Here is a 14,353-nt window from a genome sequence, read left to right as displayed (position 1 = left end):
GTCCCCTCTCCCTGCGGCCGACAGCACTGCGAAACCCCCGCGCGGTCCCGGCCACCCCTCGGTCTGCGAGCGCTCTCCGCCCCCCTCCCCCATACACCTGACCTGCTCCTGGCCCGACCCCACCCCTTCTCCAAGAGGTCACCTGCCACCACCCGGCGGCCCCAGCCCTCGGACAAGCCTCTGCCCCGCTCTCGCTTCTCAAGCATCCAGAGCATCACGTGGAGGGCACAAAAGCCGGCCGACGATCTCCGGCAACTAAGCAGCGGGTTGCCTCTGAGCGTGAAGGCGAGCGGTTGCGGGCTGCTCTCTTGGCTCGTTTCCCGCGTACAGCCCCCAACCCTCCTCCACAAAAAAATCAAGACGGAGCTGGAGCCGCGGGCGAGGAGGTTGAAACGGGCGCGAGGGTGAGGGGCCGGTGAAGGGGTGAGGGCCAGGTGCGGGCGGCGGACACAGGGGGCCGAGCAGGCTGCGGGACCCTGCGCGCGAGGCACGCGGCCAGCAGGGCGCAGGCCGGCAGGGCCGGCGCGGAGTCGCGGGAAGCTGGGCGGGCGGCCGGCGGGGGGCGGGGAGGCCCCTGATAGGCGCGCGGGAGGCGTGACGTCACGTCCGGCGGGGGAAGCCCTGCCTCAGCGCCCCCGCCGCCGCCCCCGCAGGTGGTGTCGCCGCCCCGGGCGCTGGGGGTGGGGGGCCCGCCCTGGGGACCCCGGACGCGGCCCCGCGCTCTGCGCCACCCCGCTCTCCTCCAGCTGTCGGCAGACCCGCGCGAGCCGGGCAGCTCCCCGCCCCAGGCCCGGGAGCCGGAGGGGCGCCCCGCGCGCCTGGGATCGCGCCCCCGCGCCGCGCCCCGCCCCGCGCGCCCCGCGCGCCCCGCCCCGCGCGCCCCGCCCCGCCCCGCGCCCCGCCGCCCAGGGGCCGGGCCCGGACTGCGCGCTCGCCTGCCGCGCTCTGGGGCCGCCCGAGCCAGCGGCCGGACCTCGCGCCCCGCGCGCCCCGCGCCCCGCCGGCTTTTGTTGTCTCCGCCTCCCAGGCCGCCGGCGCCTCCGGACCGCCAGCCGAGTGCGCGGGGACCTTGGCTCTGCCCTTCGCGGGCGGGGGCTGCGCGGGCCCGGCCGGGGGCGCCGCCGGCACCGCCATGGAGCTCCGGGCCCGAGGCTGGTGGCTGCTGTACGCGGCCGCCGTGCTGGTCGCCTGCGCCCGCGGGGACCCTGCCAGCAAGAGTCGGAGCTGCGGGGAAGTGCGCCAGATCTACGGGGCCAAGGGCTTCAGCCTGAGCGATGTGCCCCAGGCGGAGATCTCGGGTGAGTGACCCGCGCGCCCGGAGCGCCGCTGCGCCCCCTCCTCTCTCCCGCCCTGCGCCCCCGCGCCCCGCGCCGCCCGCCCTCCGCCCGGGTCTCCTCCACTCCGCCCGGCCTTCCCCGGCCGCCGACGCGCACACACTGGCCCCTTCCCCGCGGAGCTGTCCTCGCCGCGCAGCCAACGGGGCGCTCTCCGACCCGGCGAGTCCTCCAGGGCAGCTTGGGCTGAGCCGCTGAGTCGGCTGTGGGGGCGCAGAAGACCGCGGCCGTGGGCTCCGGACTCCCCCGGGGCCGTGCGGTCCTTCCCCGGAGGCTCCTGGGGTCGGCCCGCGGATTCCCGGGGGTCCCCAGCAGAGACATCCTCGGGGCCCCGGCGAGGCAGGGAGCGAGCTGTGCGCTTGGGGAGGGGCGAGGGCCGGGGCGGACGGGCGCGACCTCGGCCAGCGGGAGCGGAACGCCGCCTCGCAGGGACTCCTGCCTGGGGAGCTTGTGCTCGCCTGGCGCTCCGGGCCGCCTCCGGCGGGGAGTCCAGCTGCAGGTGGTCGGCGCCTTGGATCCCGCCCAGGGGCCGTGCCGTTTCTTTGTAAGAGCAGCGCCGTCGCAGGCGGCCTGGGCCGTGCAGCTGCCCGCAGTCCTGCACACCCTCCTGCGGGCCTCGGAGGAGCTGTACGGACCGGAGCGGGGGTGAGGGGGAGCGCGGAGTCTGCGGAGCTCGCAGACACTCCCCCCACCCCCAAGCTCCTTCCTCAAGCTGCAAACGTGTCCAGAGCTGCACCGGGCGTGCACGGCGGTGCAGGGTTCCCGGGACCGGGGTGGAGGGGGGCGGCCGGGAGCAGAGTTCCAGGCTCCTGCCCTGGGGACGCCTCCCAAGCCAGGGCGGGGGGTGGCGGGGTGGGGAGCGGGGAGAGACCACACTAAAGTTGTCACACGGGGGACAGGGAAGGACCGCAGCCACAGGAATTCTGAATGAGAGGGGAGAGTGAGGACTGCGTCCATGGCCGGGCCTGGCTGGGGAACGGGAGGTGGGGGGCAGCCAGGCCCTTGACCCCTGCCCCCAGGAGGGCAGAACCCACAGAACACTGCCTGGGCTCCTTGACAGCCCCCTGCCCGGGGCTCTGGAGATTCCCCCCTCTCAAGTCCCCCAGGCAGGCCTTCCCGTGCTTCTGCTGACAGAGACCTGCCATTGATCGTCAGAGCTGCCTCCTCCCTTGGAGGGGCAATTTTCGTGGGTGCGTCTGGGCACTCGGGACCAGCACAAGACCCCCTGCACAGTCGGTTCAGGCTCTCCCCTGACCCTGCCCCATGCTAGGGCCGGAGGCCTGGAAATGCTTGACCTTTTGGGTGAATCCCCGAGCCCCAGGGTCTCCCAGCCCCAGCCTCGGCTGGCACCCCCCAAGACCCCTGGACTCCACAGCCCCCCCTCAGAAGCCCACTCCCACGCGGCCTTTATGTCCTTGGGGGCTGTCCTACTCTCGATCGCACCCACAGGCCTCTGTCCCAGTTAGGCCGAGACACAGGGTGGCAGGGTTTGGGCAGCCGCCAAGGGCTGGGAGCGTGGTGGGCAGGCTAGGGAAGGCAAGGCGGGTTGGCGGCCAGGCCTCCTTGGACTGCAGGGTGCAGGCGCTTCAGGGCCCGGGACCGGCAAAGAGCGCTGCTGTGCGTGTGATGGGGGACTTTGCAACTGGGGAGCGTGGTGCCAGCCGCAGCTCCGGGTGCCGCCCTCACGGGGCCTCTCTGCCTGGACTCCCTGTGACTCCTCCGCCCCAGCTCCCGGGGGTCCTGTGGCTGCACCCCGCCCCCCTGAGTGCCCCGCAGGGCCCAGGCACCGAGAGGAGTGCCAGCGCCACGTGGGGTGAAGGAAGCAGGGTGACCTCCCAAGGCAGCGGCCAGCCCTGTACACTCCTCCTGCTCGGCAGCTTGGTGCGGCTCCGCGGGCCGGGCGCCCCCTGGTGGCCGCTTGGTGGCACGACGGTCTCCTGGAGCCGGGCCTTCCGTGTTGAGTCTTGGGGGCCGGTGGGTGCCTGGGGATCCTGCGGGGGTGGGCGCCTGAGTTGGCTGGTGGGGTGGAGGCTCCGTGTTTCCCAGGACTGGAGGGGAGGGAGGACGGCCCTGGGCCTGTGGGCGACCTTTCCAGCCTCCACCTCCCCAGGGGGTAGAAACTCCGTGGGCTCAGGAAAGAGGGGCCGTCAGAGCACGAGGGGCTTCTGTTTGTGATGTGTGTAGTTTTTTGGATGGACAGCCAGGCTCAGCCAGGGTGAGGAGGGCAGCCATCCCATTTTACAGGGGGGCCTCCCCCCAGCCAGAGCCCTGCGTAGAAAGTGAGAGGGAGCCGCCCCTCAGCCTCAGTCCGCCTGCAACGGCTGGGAAAAGCCCAGCCCCAGGCTGCATCTGTCACAGGACATGCACACACCCATACATGCATGCACACACACACGCGCGCGCGTGTATACATGTGATGCACACGTGCACACCTGCACACCCGTGCACACCCGTGCAAACACGCACACATGTGCTCACACACGCACACACATGCACACATACGGGTGTACAGGTGCCTGTGGTCTCTCGGCCTTCACCTAGGGGCTTGCTCCCGGGGCACCTGCTGGCTCTCCTGACCCTTTGATGCCACAGTTCATCATGGCCTCTCTGACCCTTCACTAGGGTCCTGGGGGCAGAGGCGCATCTGTCTGTTCTGTTCTCTGCGGCAGCCGCAGAACCTCGCCCAGTTCCTGGCACGGAGTCGGTTCTCAGTCCACACCCACACACGTCCCACTTTATGCCCGGCCACGGTGGGGGCCGTGGGAGGCGGAGGGCCGGGCCGAGGAGGAAGGACCTGGCTGTCCGGCTTTGGGGTTGGAGGTTGGAGGGGAGCCCGGCGCTGTCAGCGGCTCCTCGGCTCTGGGACCCCAGCTGGCCAGGGGCCCCCAGCAGGGGCCACCGCTCAGGCCTCCCAGCAGAAACCATTGCTTCACCGTGCCACCTGCCCAAGGCTGTCGCTCGGCCACAGTCAGCGGGCCTCGCACAGACCGCCTGGTGCCCAGCCCAGCCGCAGACCAGACAGTGCTCATCCCGCCCTGTTGAGAGGGCAGAGACCCAGGGGCCTGCCCTGGGTCCCCAGGTGGTCTCCAGCCTCCTCTGAGCCGCTGCTCTGGCTCCTCACCCCTGGAGCCGCTGCGGTTTCATCATCCCCAGCCTGAGGACAAGGCTGGAGGGCGGGGGAAGAAGGGTGGGGACCCAGGGGAGCCAGGAGCCGACAGGCCACTGCGTGATGCAACGGCCTGGGCCCCCGCTGGAGCCCCGGCACGCCGCCGCGCTTCCCGGAGGGGCAGGGCGTCCTCCCTGGGCCTGGGCGCAAAGGCCAGCCCTGTTGCGGCGCCCGCCCACCGCCACCTGGGCTCTCCCGGCCCCCGTTTCTCCACATGTGACAACGGACACAGTCAGGACCCCCCTGAAGGCCGCGGAGGGAAAGCGCGCTGGCCCTGTGCGCTCTGGGGGCTGCTCCCAGCCCTGGAGCCCACTCGGGCCCTTCCAGCAGTGCTGTCTAGCAGGTGGAAGCGCCGTCCTGCCCCGGACTCAGGGGTCACTCCCCAGGACCATCTGCCGGGTGCAGGGGATAGGGGGTCTGGACCTGACTCGGGGGTCACTCCCCAGGACTGTCTGGCGGGTGCAGGGTGTGGGGGGGTCTGGACCTGACTCTGGGGTCACTCCCCAGGACTGTCTGGAGGGTGCAGGGGGTTGGGGGCTCTGGACCTGACTCGGGGGTCACTCCCCAGGACTGTCTGGCGGGTGCAGGGTGTGGGGGGGTCTGGACCTGACTCTGGGGTCACTCCCCAGGACTGTCTGGAGGGTGCAGGGGGTTGGGGGCTCTGGACCTGACTCTGGGGTCACTCCCCAGGACTGTCTGGAGGGTGCAGGGGGTTGGGGGCTCTGGACCTGACTCGGGGGTCACTCCCCAGGACCGTCTGGCGGGTGCAGGGTGTGGGGGGTCTGGACTTGACTTGGGAGTCACTCCCTGGCACTGTCCAGTGGGTGGGGGTTCTGGACCTGACTCAGGGGTCACTCCCCAGGACTGTCTGGCGGGTGCAGGGGGTGTGGGGGTCTGGACTTGATTCAAGGGTCACTCCCCAGGACTGTCCAGTGCGGGGGGTGCCTGGACCTGACTCGGGGGTCACTCCCCAGGACTGTCTGGCGGGTGCAGGGGATGGGGTGCCTGGACCTGACTCGGGGGTCACTCCCCGGGACCGTCCGGCGAGTGCAGTGGTGGGGGCCTGGACCTGACTCAGGGGTGAGTACCTGAGGCCAAGAAGCCCCGCCGCTTCTCCAGCTCCACACTCACCCACTGGGCGCTCAGGTCCAGAGCCCAGTGTGCTGACCCCCGGGCCCGTGGCACTAATGGCTGAGCAGTGCTGGGCTCTGGGCTTCTGGACGCCTCACGTCACCCCAGCCTGGAGGGCTGCCAGCTGCCCTCTCCGCAGCTCCCCTGGTCCCAGCCCCCCTCTCAGACCAGAAGCCTCTGCACTGACCCCTCCCGGGGGCCTCCGTGCCCCTCCCTCACTGGGCTGACGGCGGCCCGGCCTTGCCCACAGGTGCACCCCTGGCCAGTCCTGGCACCTGTCCAGGGAAGGCCCACCGCCCGTGCCCTGCTCAGGAGAGCTCCTCCAGGGGCGTGACCCTTGGTGTGCCCCACGGGCAGCACGGCTATGACCCTCGGGGCAGGCCTGGAGTGTCCCCAGCACCATAGCAAGCCAGGTTCCCCGGCAGTCACGGGGATGTCCTGTCCAGGGTGGGTGACTCCGGAGGGCTGGCCAGAGGTCTCAGTAAACTGGCCCCGTGCTGGCCCTAGTTAGGAACAGCGTGAGCCTGAGGTGGACAGGCCTCCTGGCAGAGGGGCTGGGGCACGCTGGCCCGGCGGCAGGCGGACCCCGGAGCTGGGGAGGGAGCACAGAATGGGTGTGGGCGCACTGGGCCTCTGCTCGGCCCCCTAGAGGCACGGGCATGGGTGTCCGCCCGGCCCGGCCAGGCCAGGGGGACAGGCCTCGCCAGGTCAGGTCGGGTCCCGGCCAGGACTCGCCCCCTGGAGAGAGGCCGGCCGGCTCTCCCCGAGGCCTCAGCTTATTTCTGAAACATTTCAGACCAGGGCTCAGGACCAGGCCCGTGCCTGTTGCCTGCCCTGACCACGTCCAGCCACCAGGCTAGTCCTGTGGGGCCAGGCCCCTGCCCACGTTCGGGTGGAGCTCCAATGCAGGGCCACCCACCCTGTGCCGGCTGGCGGCCTTCTCATCGCGTGCGTCTAGGAACAGGCCTGGGCAGGAGCCCCGAGCTGCCTGCAGCCTCTGGGCAGGGCTGATTCGGGCGGGGTGGGGGCCGCGGCTGTCCGCTGTCTCCCCCTGTGGGGTGGGGGGTGCTGGCCTGTCCTCCCTGCCGTGGCCTCTGCCCTGGGGGTGCAGCCGGACCTCCCACTCTCCTGACTTCCTGCTCCAGCCTCGGGTGCGGGGGCACCCTGGGTGTGAGGGGTGTGGACCTGCTCCGCTGGCAGGAAGCGTGAGAGCCTGGGCAGGTCGGGGAGCCCCTGCGGGGCCAGGCCAGCCCCAGCCCCGCCCGCGTCTGCCTGTGGCCTCGGCGTCGGTTCCCACTGTCCTGGCACACACACGTCCTCCCGCAGGCTGGACCCCGGCCCACCCGAACCAGCGTCCCTCGGGGGCGTGGTTCCCGGCGTCCCGAGGGCCCCCACCCCGCTCTGGGGGCTCTCTGCCCCCCAGGGTGCTCCCCAGACCGGACAGCCTCAGCAGTGAGGTCTCTGGGCACTGGCTGCATGGTGCTGGGCTGGGCTGGGCACTGGGACCCAGGCACGAAGCCGCTTCCCCGGGGCTACCCATGGAGATGCCCCAGGCTAGGCGGCTCCATGGCAGGGGCTGTGGTCTTGCAGTGCGGGAGCTGGCAGTCCGAGATCTCCGTGGTTCCTCCCAAGACCACACAGGAAGGCTTGCTCCGGTCTCCTCTGCTTTGGGAGGTGGTGGGTGACCCTTGGTCTAGGGGGTCTCTGCTTCGTCTTTACAAGGCCTGTGCCAGCCTGTGTCTGGATTCCACCTTATGGAAATAAGGACACCAGTCCTATCAAGTTAGGAGGAGAGCAGTTACATCTGCTGGAGAAGGCAGTGGCACCCCACTCCAGTGGGCTGCAGTCCATAGGGTCGTGAAGAGTCAGACACGACTGAGCAACTTCACTTTCACTTTTCACTTTAATGCATTGGAGAAGGAAATGGCAACCCACTCCAGTGTTCTTGCCTGGAGAATCCCAGGGACGGGGGAGCCTGGTGGGCTGCCGTCTATGGCGTCGCACAGAGTCGGACACAGCTGAAGTGACTGAGCAGCAGCAGCAGCAGCAGTTACGTCTGCAAAGACCCCACACTCAAACAAGGCCCCATCCTCAGGTCCAAGGGTTTGATGTGTGGACTAGGGACAAGGTTCAGTCAAGGTCAGGGGCGCTTCCCATCCAGTGAGCAGGGCTCCTGGGCTCTGGGTGTTCCCTGGGAGGTGGGGGACTCCCTGGGCCAGGGCCTCAGTGCAGCTGTGGGGCCTCAGTGCAGCCCTGAACATCTCCATCGGAATCGGGTAGGGGGGAGGGAGCAGGGTTCTCTGCCTCTGACCTTCCCGACCTGCTGAGGCGTCTCCCTGGTGGCAGGGACCACCGAGAACTTAGTGGTCAGTGAGGGCCCGTCATGAGGACCTCCACAGTAGGCAGGGCCACCAGGCTGGGACCATCGTGACTCAGTGGCGCTGGTTTGCGTGGACAGGCTTGGTTTCCCCGCCGATGCGTGGGAGGCCCTGGGAGGGGATACAGCGTGCGGGGCTGGAGTGAGTGTGTAGGGGGCGGGGCGGGAGTGAGTGGGGGGTGGGGGGCGGGAGTGAGTCGGGCGGGGCGGGAGTGTGTGGGGGGCGGGGGCTGGCTCCTGGCTCCGGAGGACCCAGGCTGCTCCTTTGTGCTGAAAGATCCCGGGTTCTGGAGGCTTGGCCGGGTGACAGGACAGCCCCGGGGGCTCCCCCACGCGCTGTCCCCCCACCCCGCCCCGTCTCAGCCTCACAGAGGCCCAGAGCCCCGCCCACCGCCCCCGCCACGGCTGGAAGGAGGGGCCCTGGGCGGCTAGCAGGGACGGCCAGAGCCCTAGGAGGCTGTGCTGTGCCAGGCCCCCGGCCCCACAGGTGGACGGGGTGAGCACGGCCAGGCCTGGGCCGAGGGGTGGACAGGGCCGGAGCTGGCCACACAGGAGGCCCTGCGGAAGCACCAGCTCCAGGCCCTGCCTTCTGCAGCCCGTCTACCCACCGGGTGCCCACGGGCCAGGCCAGGCCCGGGTTCGTGGCCCTGCCTCCTTCCTCCACTCCCTGGCCTCTGCCCGGCCCTTGCCCGGCAGCCAGTCCTGCCCAGCCTTCCAGAGCTGGCAGGTTAGGGGGCTTGCAGGGCAGGCCGAGTGCCACCTGGTCGAACCACTTAGTGGGTCGGGGGGGAAACTGGGTCCCAGCGAGAGGTCCCCACTGCTCAGGGCCCTGTCCCTGGAGTGGCTGCTCCCCTGTGGCCTCCCTGCCCTGGCCTCGCTGTGCCCCCGGTGCGTGGTGTGGGCACCGACGGGGTGCCCAAGAAGGGAGCAGGTCAGGGGTGGGTCCATCACGGGGCGCTGGGGGGTGTCTGTGTGGCTCTGTCCATGGGCGCTGGGCACGTGTTCCAGGTTGCAGGGCGTGGTCAGTCAGAGGATGGAGCTGGGGGTGAGGTCACAGAGCCCCTCGCACCCACCCTGGCAGACTCCAAGGACCGACTTCTCCAAGGCTGGGGGGCAGGTGGCCAGTCCCAGGTGGGGCCGGGGCCAGCAGAGGAGCGGGGCCCATGAGACCCCCAAGTGGACCCGGGCCACAGGACAGCCTCCTGAAGTCAGAGCTGGTCCTGCTGACGGCGCCTGAGGTTTGAGCCCCACCCACCAGGAAGTTCTGGCAAGAGGCGAGGACCCTCACCCTCCCACCCATCCATCCTTCACCGCTCTGCACACACCCGTAAGCCACGGACCCCCTCCACGGGGTCAGGGTCTAGTGAGCTGGGGTTGCGAGGCCCCCCAACCCCCACAGTCCAGGGCCCAGCCATCAGCGGCTGTACCCTGCACCTGTGTGCCCAGCTATTGGCCTGGGGCGCGTGTGACCACAGTCACACCCTCAGTTAGCCCAGCGGCCTGAGGGGTAGGTCAGCACGTCTCCCTCCCACGTGGGCAGCCAGCCCTGGACAAGTGCCCTTGCACCTCCCCAGGGGCGACATTCCTTGGGCTCACTGTCAGCCCAGGAGCCTGTGGCAGCCCACGCACACCTTGGGGCGCCTTCCCCAGCACCGAGGACACTGTCTGACCCTGGCAGTGGCCGGCCAGGCTCATCCCTGTGTCTAAGCACACCCTAGGCACCCAGGGCCGCCTGCAGCGCTCCGGGCCCCTGTGCTGAGCCACGTGCTGCATCTGTGTGGCCTGGAGTGATGGGGCTCCAGGTGCCCATCCAGGCTCTGGGCCGCGGGGAGTGCCTCCCGCCACCTGTGACCGCCCACAGACCCCCCGGGACACGGTTACGCCCCCTGCCATAGGGCTGGCTCAGGCGTTCACGCCCGCCTCCCGTTGGCTGCAGAGTTTGGGACGCACTGGACCCACAGTCGTATTTTAGAGGCTCTTACGATGTTTAGCCCCACCATCCCCAACCCCCTCCCTTGGCCTGGCAGTGGCTGTCCCCAGGGCACTCAGGCGCCATGGCAACCTCTCTTCAAGTGACCTAACACCCAGGTGACCTCCCTGTCACTGTGTATTTGGTGGCTGGGGGGACACTGGGGCAGCTGCAGGTCAGACGCACAGCTGACCGCCCTCCCCCAGGGTAAAGCGGTGTCCCCAGCCAGGAGCAGTTCCCTCGGGCCATGTGTGGTCATCACAGTGTGCAGGGCGGGGGACAGGGAGACCAGGGGCCCCGTGGAGTGCAGGTCATTCCTGAACAGGTCAAGGGGTGGCTTCCAGAAACACTGGTCGCACCTCACGGGAAGCACTTGAACCACAGCTCTAGACAGGATGCAGTCAGCGGCCAGGGGAGCCGAGCGGAGGGGGCAGCCCACTGCCTGGGGCCAGGACAGGCTTCCAGGCTGGGGTGGGTTCAGCTCTAGAAAGACCGGCGACTGCGGTGGACAGACTCAGGTATGATGGCAGGTCATTTGAGGCTGGGGTCCTTAACCAGGGTGCCCGGGGGAAGCCCAGGCTTAGGAATCCAGGAGTTCACGGACTCGACTGAGAAAGACAGTACAGTCTCTTTTTCTTGCCTGGAGAATCCCATGGACAGAGACAGTCCTTCTTTGCTCACCTTTAGCCAGAATTTAGCGCTTCTTGTCATTATGAACAAGGTGGCGATGGCATTCTGGAGTCCGGGGCTCGCTCACCGTGGACTGCTGGGTCCCCTGCCCCTTTGCATCTGGAGTCTGGGGCTCGCTCACCGTGGACTGCTGGGCCCCCTGCCCCTTTGCATCTGGAGTCTGGGGCTCGCTCACCGTGGACTGCTGGGTCCCCTGCCCCTTTGCATCTGGAGTCTGGGGCTCGCTCACCGCGGACTGCTGGGTCCCCCTGCCCCTTTACTTCTCGAGCAGATGTCTCCAGGTGCCACTTCCACTCATGCAGCTTCGAATTCCTGGTGGGTGTCAGCCAGCTCGCAGGCACCACCTTGCTTGCCCGTTTATCACATTTCAACAAGTCACGTCACCACACCTGCGGCTTTCTTCACTACCCCCTGCATAGTCTTTTCTTTCCTAAGTGTTATTCTGAGAAAGGGTCTGCGGGCTTCAGTGGACAGTCAAGGGCACAAAGGAAGGAGGCCTCTGCGTGGTGGGCTGGACCCTCAGGTGGGTCCTGGCGGGGCCCTGTCTGTTACAGGACAGCCTGTGGGCCAGGGTTGGGGGTGTGGGGCACACAGATCAGTCCAGTCCTTTGGAGAGTCCTTGAGCTCCTACTGCGTGCCCGGCACTGTCCTTGGTGCTGAAACGCAGCCACAGTGCTCTCTCTGCAGTCAGTGGGCGGCTGTCAGAGGTCTCACGTGAGCTGCAGCTCTGCCGGCCGTGGCGAGCACGTGTTACTTTTGTAAGTTACAAGTAGAGAGAACCTGTGCAGGGTTAGATGGATACATGTGGTGCACAAGCCTCACAGCTGGCAAAGAGCCCGCGTGCCAGTGCAGGAGACATGAGGCCCAGGCGCGATCCCCGGGGGGGAAGCTCCCCTGGAGGAGGGCACGGCAACCCACTCCAGTGTTCTTGCCTGGAGAAGCCCATGGACAGAGGAGCCTGGCAGGCTGTGGTCCATGGGGTCGCACAGAGTCGGACATGACTGAGCGACTTAGCATGCACGTGTGGGGTACCATCATATACGCCCCCCCACCGTAACTGTAAGCAAAGACCCGCGCTGCACGACCACTCTCGCTGAGAGCCTGGTCTTCCTGCCCTGCCCTCCCTGGGGACCTGAGATGCTCGTGCGGCCACAGCTCCCCTCCCAGCCCGAGGGCCCTGCGCTGTCCGTGCAGGACTCTTGCCCTGGGTGGGCCGCCCACCCCCAGCTGTTCCTGGTTCACGGAGCCCAGCCCCCAGCCCCTCTGCTATCTGGAGTTTCCAGCTGGAGGCCAGGGGTCGTGGGTGCACTTGGCGTGCAGGGTCAGAGACGGAGGAGGAAGATCCTGAGGCTGGGCACCCAGAGGGGAACACAGAGGACCGCTCTGAGGAGGGTGGGTGCTGCCCACAGGGCTCCGAAGGAGGCAGCCTGCCGGGCTAGTGGGCAAGCCCCTCTCCTGGCCCAGTGGCCATTCCCAGTGGCCGATGTCTTAGGAAAGACGTGGGGCCGTAGCAGAGGCTAAAACCTGGCTGCCCGGACCCAGCCATCCTGCCAGGGTTCAAGCCCAGCTCCACGCTCAAATGCTGTGTGACCTTGAGCCATTACTGAACCTTTCTGAGCCTCAGAATGCCTCTCTGTATAACGGGGATGGTAGCAGCGCCTGCCACGTGGAGTGGCTGTGAGACTGGGTTCAGCCAGGGTGCACATGTGTCTTGGGGGCGTCACGTCAGGGTGCACCTGTTGGAGAGGCAGGCCCAGCCTGTGTCCAGAGGCAGGGAGACTGACTCCTGGGGGTGAGGCAGGTCGGCCTACCCCGGCCAGGCCCCGGGGCCCTGCTGGGAGTCAACGGGGCGTGGACTGGAGGCGGGGGACTGCCTGCTGGGGGTGAGGCAGGTCGGCCTACCCCGGCCGGCCTCGGGGCCCTGCTGGGGGTCAGCAGGGCGTGGGCTGGAGGCCGGAGACTACCTGCCGGGGGTCAGTGGGGTGCGGGCGGGAGGCGGGTCTCCCCGTCGCCGCCACCACATCCTGGGCGGCGCCATCTCTCGGTGTCTCTGCTCCCACTTGGCTGGTCCAGAGAAGCTGGGAATTTCAAGAAGCATCAGCTCTGGGACCCCCAGGAGGAGCAGCCCACGTTGTAGAGGATCCCTCCCGCCCCACCGCTCTCCCGCCAAGCCCAGGGCCAGCCAGGAGGGCTCCTGGTGCAACCTTGAGGGCGGCAGCTGGCTTTCAGAAAGGGGTCCAGCAGAGTCTCAGAGGGCGCTGCAGAGAGACGGGAGGCGGTGGGGAGAGGTGCCCACATGGACCTTGCTCATGGTCAGCCCGCGGCCAGCCTCAGGCCCTGGTGGCCCACGTCAGAGGAGGCCTGTCCTTGCCCAGCTCACTGGAGCCGACCCCTCACAGTCCCTTTGGCCCTTTTGGGGGATGGGGTTGTCTGCCCCAGGAATCCGGGCTGCCCCGGGCGGGGCCATCCTACCTCTGCCTGGTGGACGTGGCTGGACAGAGTGGGGACCGAGACACCGGGTGCCTGGGGGTCCAGATTCCCTGCCGACCTGGAGACCGTCTCTGACAGATGATTCAGCTTGACCGTCCCTGAGGAGCTGAGCTGGAGAAGTCAGGAAGCAGGCGGGTCCCACCTTCCCACCTGCCCCCAGGACCCAGAGGAGGCCAGGGTCCCACCTCTGGGGAGCCGGGCAAGCAGCAAGTGCTGAGCTCAGTTGGCTGCCCAGGGCTGGGAGCCCTGTGCATGTCAGCTTGTGGGGGCCCTTTCCAGTGGCTGTCCTGGCTTCAGTCCCTCCTGGGTGTGGGTGGGGTGGCTGCTGGCCCTGCACGCTCCTGCCGGTGTCCTGGGTTACTGAAGGAATGGTGCAGCCAGCGGGGTGGCCAGGCCTGTGTCTGGTGAGGCCCACTCTGCCCTCATCTTCCAGGAGGCTGGTGGGCCCCTGGGTGCCCGGGACATTCATCTCCTCCCCTTCAGTGAAGACAGGGAGGCCTGCGGGCCGGTAGAAGGAGGCAGCGTTAGGCAGCAGGTCTGAGCCATCGATCGAGTCTCAGACCCCTCCGGCCTCAGTCTTCTCATCTGTAAGACGGGGATAATTGTATCTTCCTGTTGACAGAGACGGTGAGGCCCATCATTCTCCAAGGAGTTTGGGGGCTGTGGGAGGGTAGGCCCCCTCTGACGCCCACCTCCCTGCTTCTGCTGCTCGGCTGGGCGGGGTCTGGGGGCCCCAGAAACGAGTACGCACGTGTGCACACCCACAGGTGTTGGGAAGCAGGGGTGACGCAGTCAGGCTTCTCCCCACACCCCGCAGAGGACTGCCAGGTTTAGCAGATAAAACTACTGGAGGCCTGTTTAATAAATTGGTATTTTCAGGTAGTTAATCATTTGAGGGTATGTATTTTGAATATTTAAATTTCAAATAAATAACAGATGTGTTCTTAGGATAAATATCTCCAGATATGTAGTACAGGTATGTCCCAGATATCGGGGAGGGGGCTTTGCGTGCATTTTTGTGGTGAAATATACATAATAAAGTTTCCCACCGTGACGATTTTAAGTGTACGTCCGGTGGCACTGTGGGCACCGACGCTTGTGCAGCTGACCCCACCACCCATTTGCAGAGCTGCCATCTTCCCCCTGCTCTGTACCCACTGAACACCCACCCCCTCAGTCCCTGCTCATCCCCATGC

At 67.8% G+C, this 14,353-nt stretch overlaps 1 protein-coding gene across 2 annotated transcripts in view; it reads left to right on the top strand.

The window, feature by feature from the left end:
• The first annotated feature begins 947 nt into the window (after window positions 1-947).
• GPC1 (glypican 1) overlaps window positions 948-14,353 on the top strand; it is a 28,066-nt gene continuing 14,660 nt past the window's right edge. For both annotated transcript variants that reach the window (XM_027967025.3, XM_042239689.2), the window contains exon 1: window positions 948-1,298. In XM_027967025.3, coding sequence (XP_027822826.1) covers window positions 1,133-1,298 — 166 coding nt within the window. In that variant the 5' untranslated portion in view covers window positions 948-1,132. The remainder of the gene's footprint in view (window positions 1,299-14,353) is intronic.

This window comes from Ovis aries, chromosome 1 (assembly GCF_016772045.2).
Source record: "Ovis aries strain OAR_USU_Benz2616 breed Rambouillet chromosome 1, ARS-UI_Ramb_v3.0, whole genome shotgun sequence".
NCBI lineage: Eukaryota > Metazoa > Chordata > Mammalia > Artiodactyla > Bovidae > Ovis > Ovis aries.
This window is presented reverse-complemented; position numbering and strand designations above follow the sequence as displayed.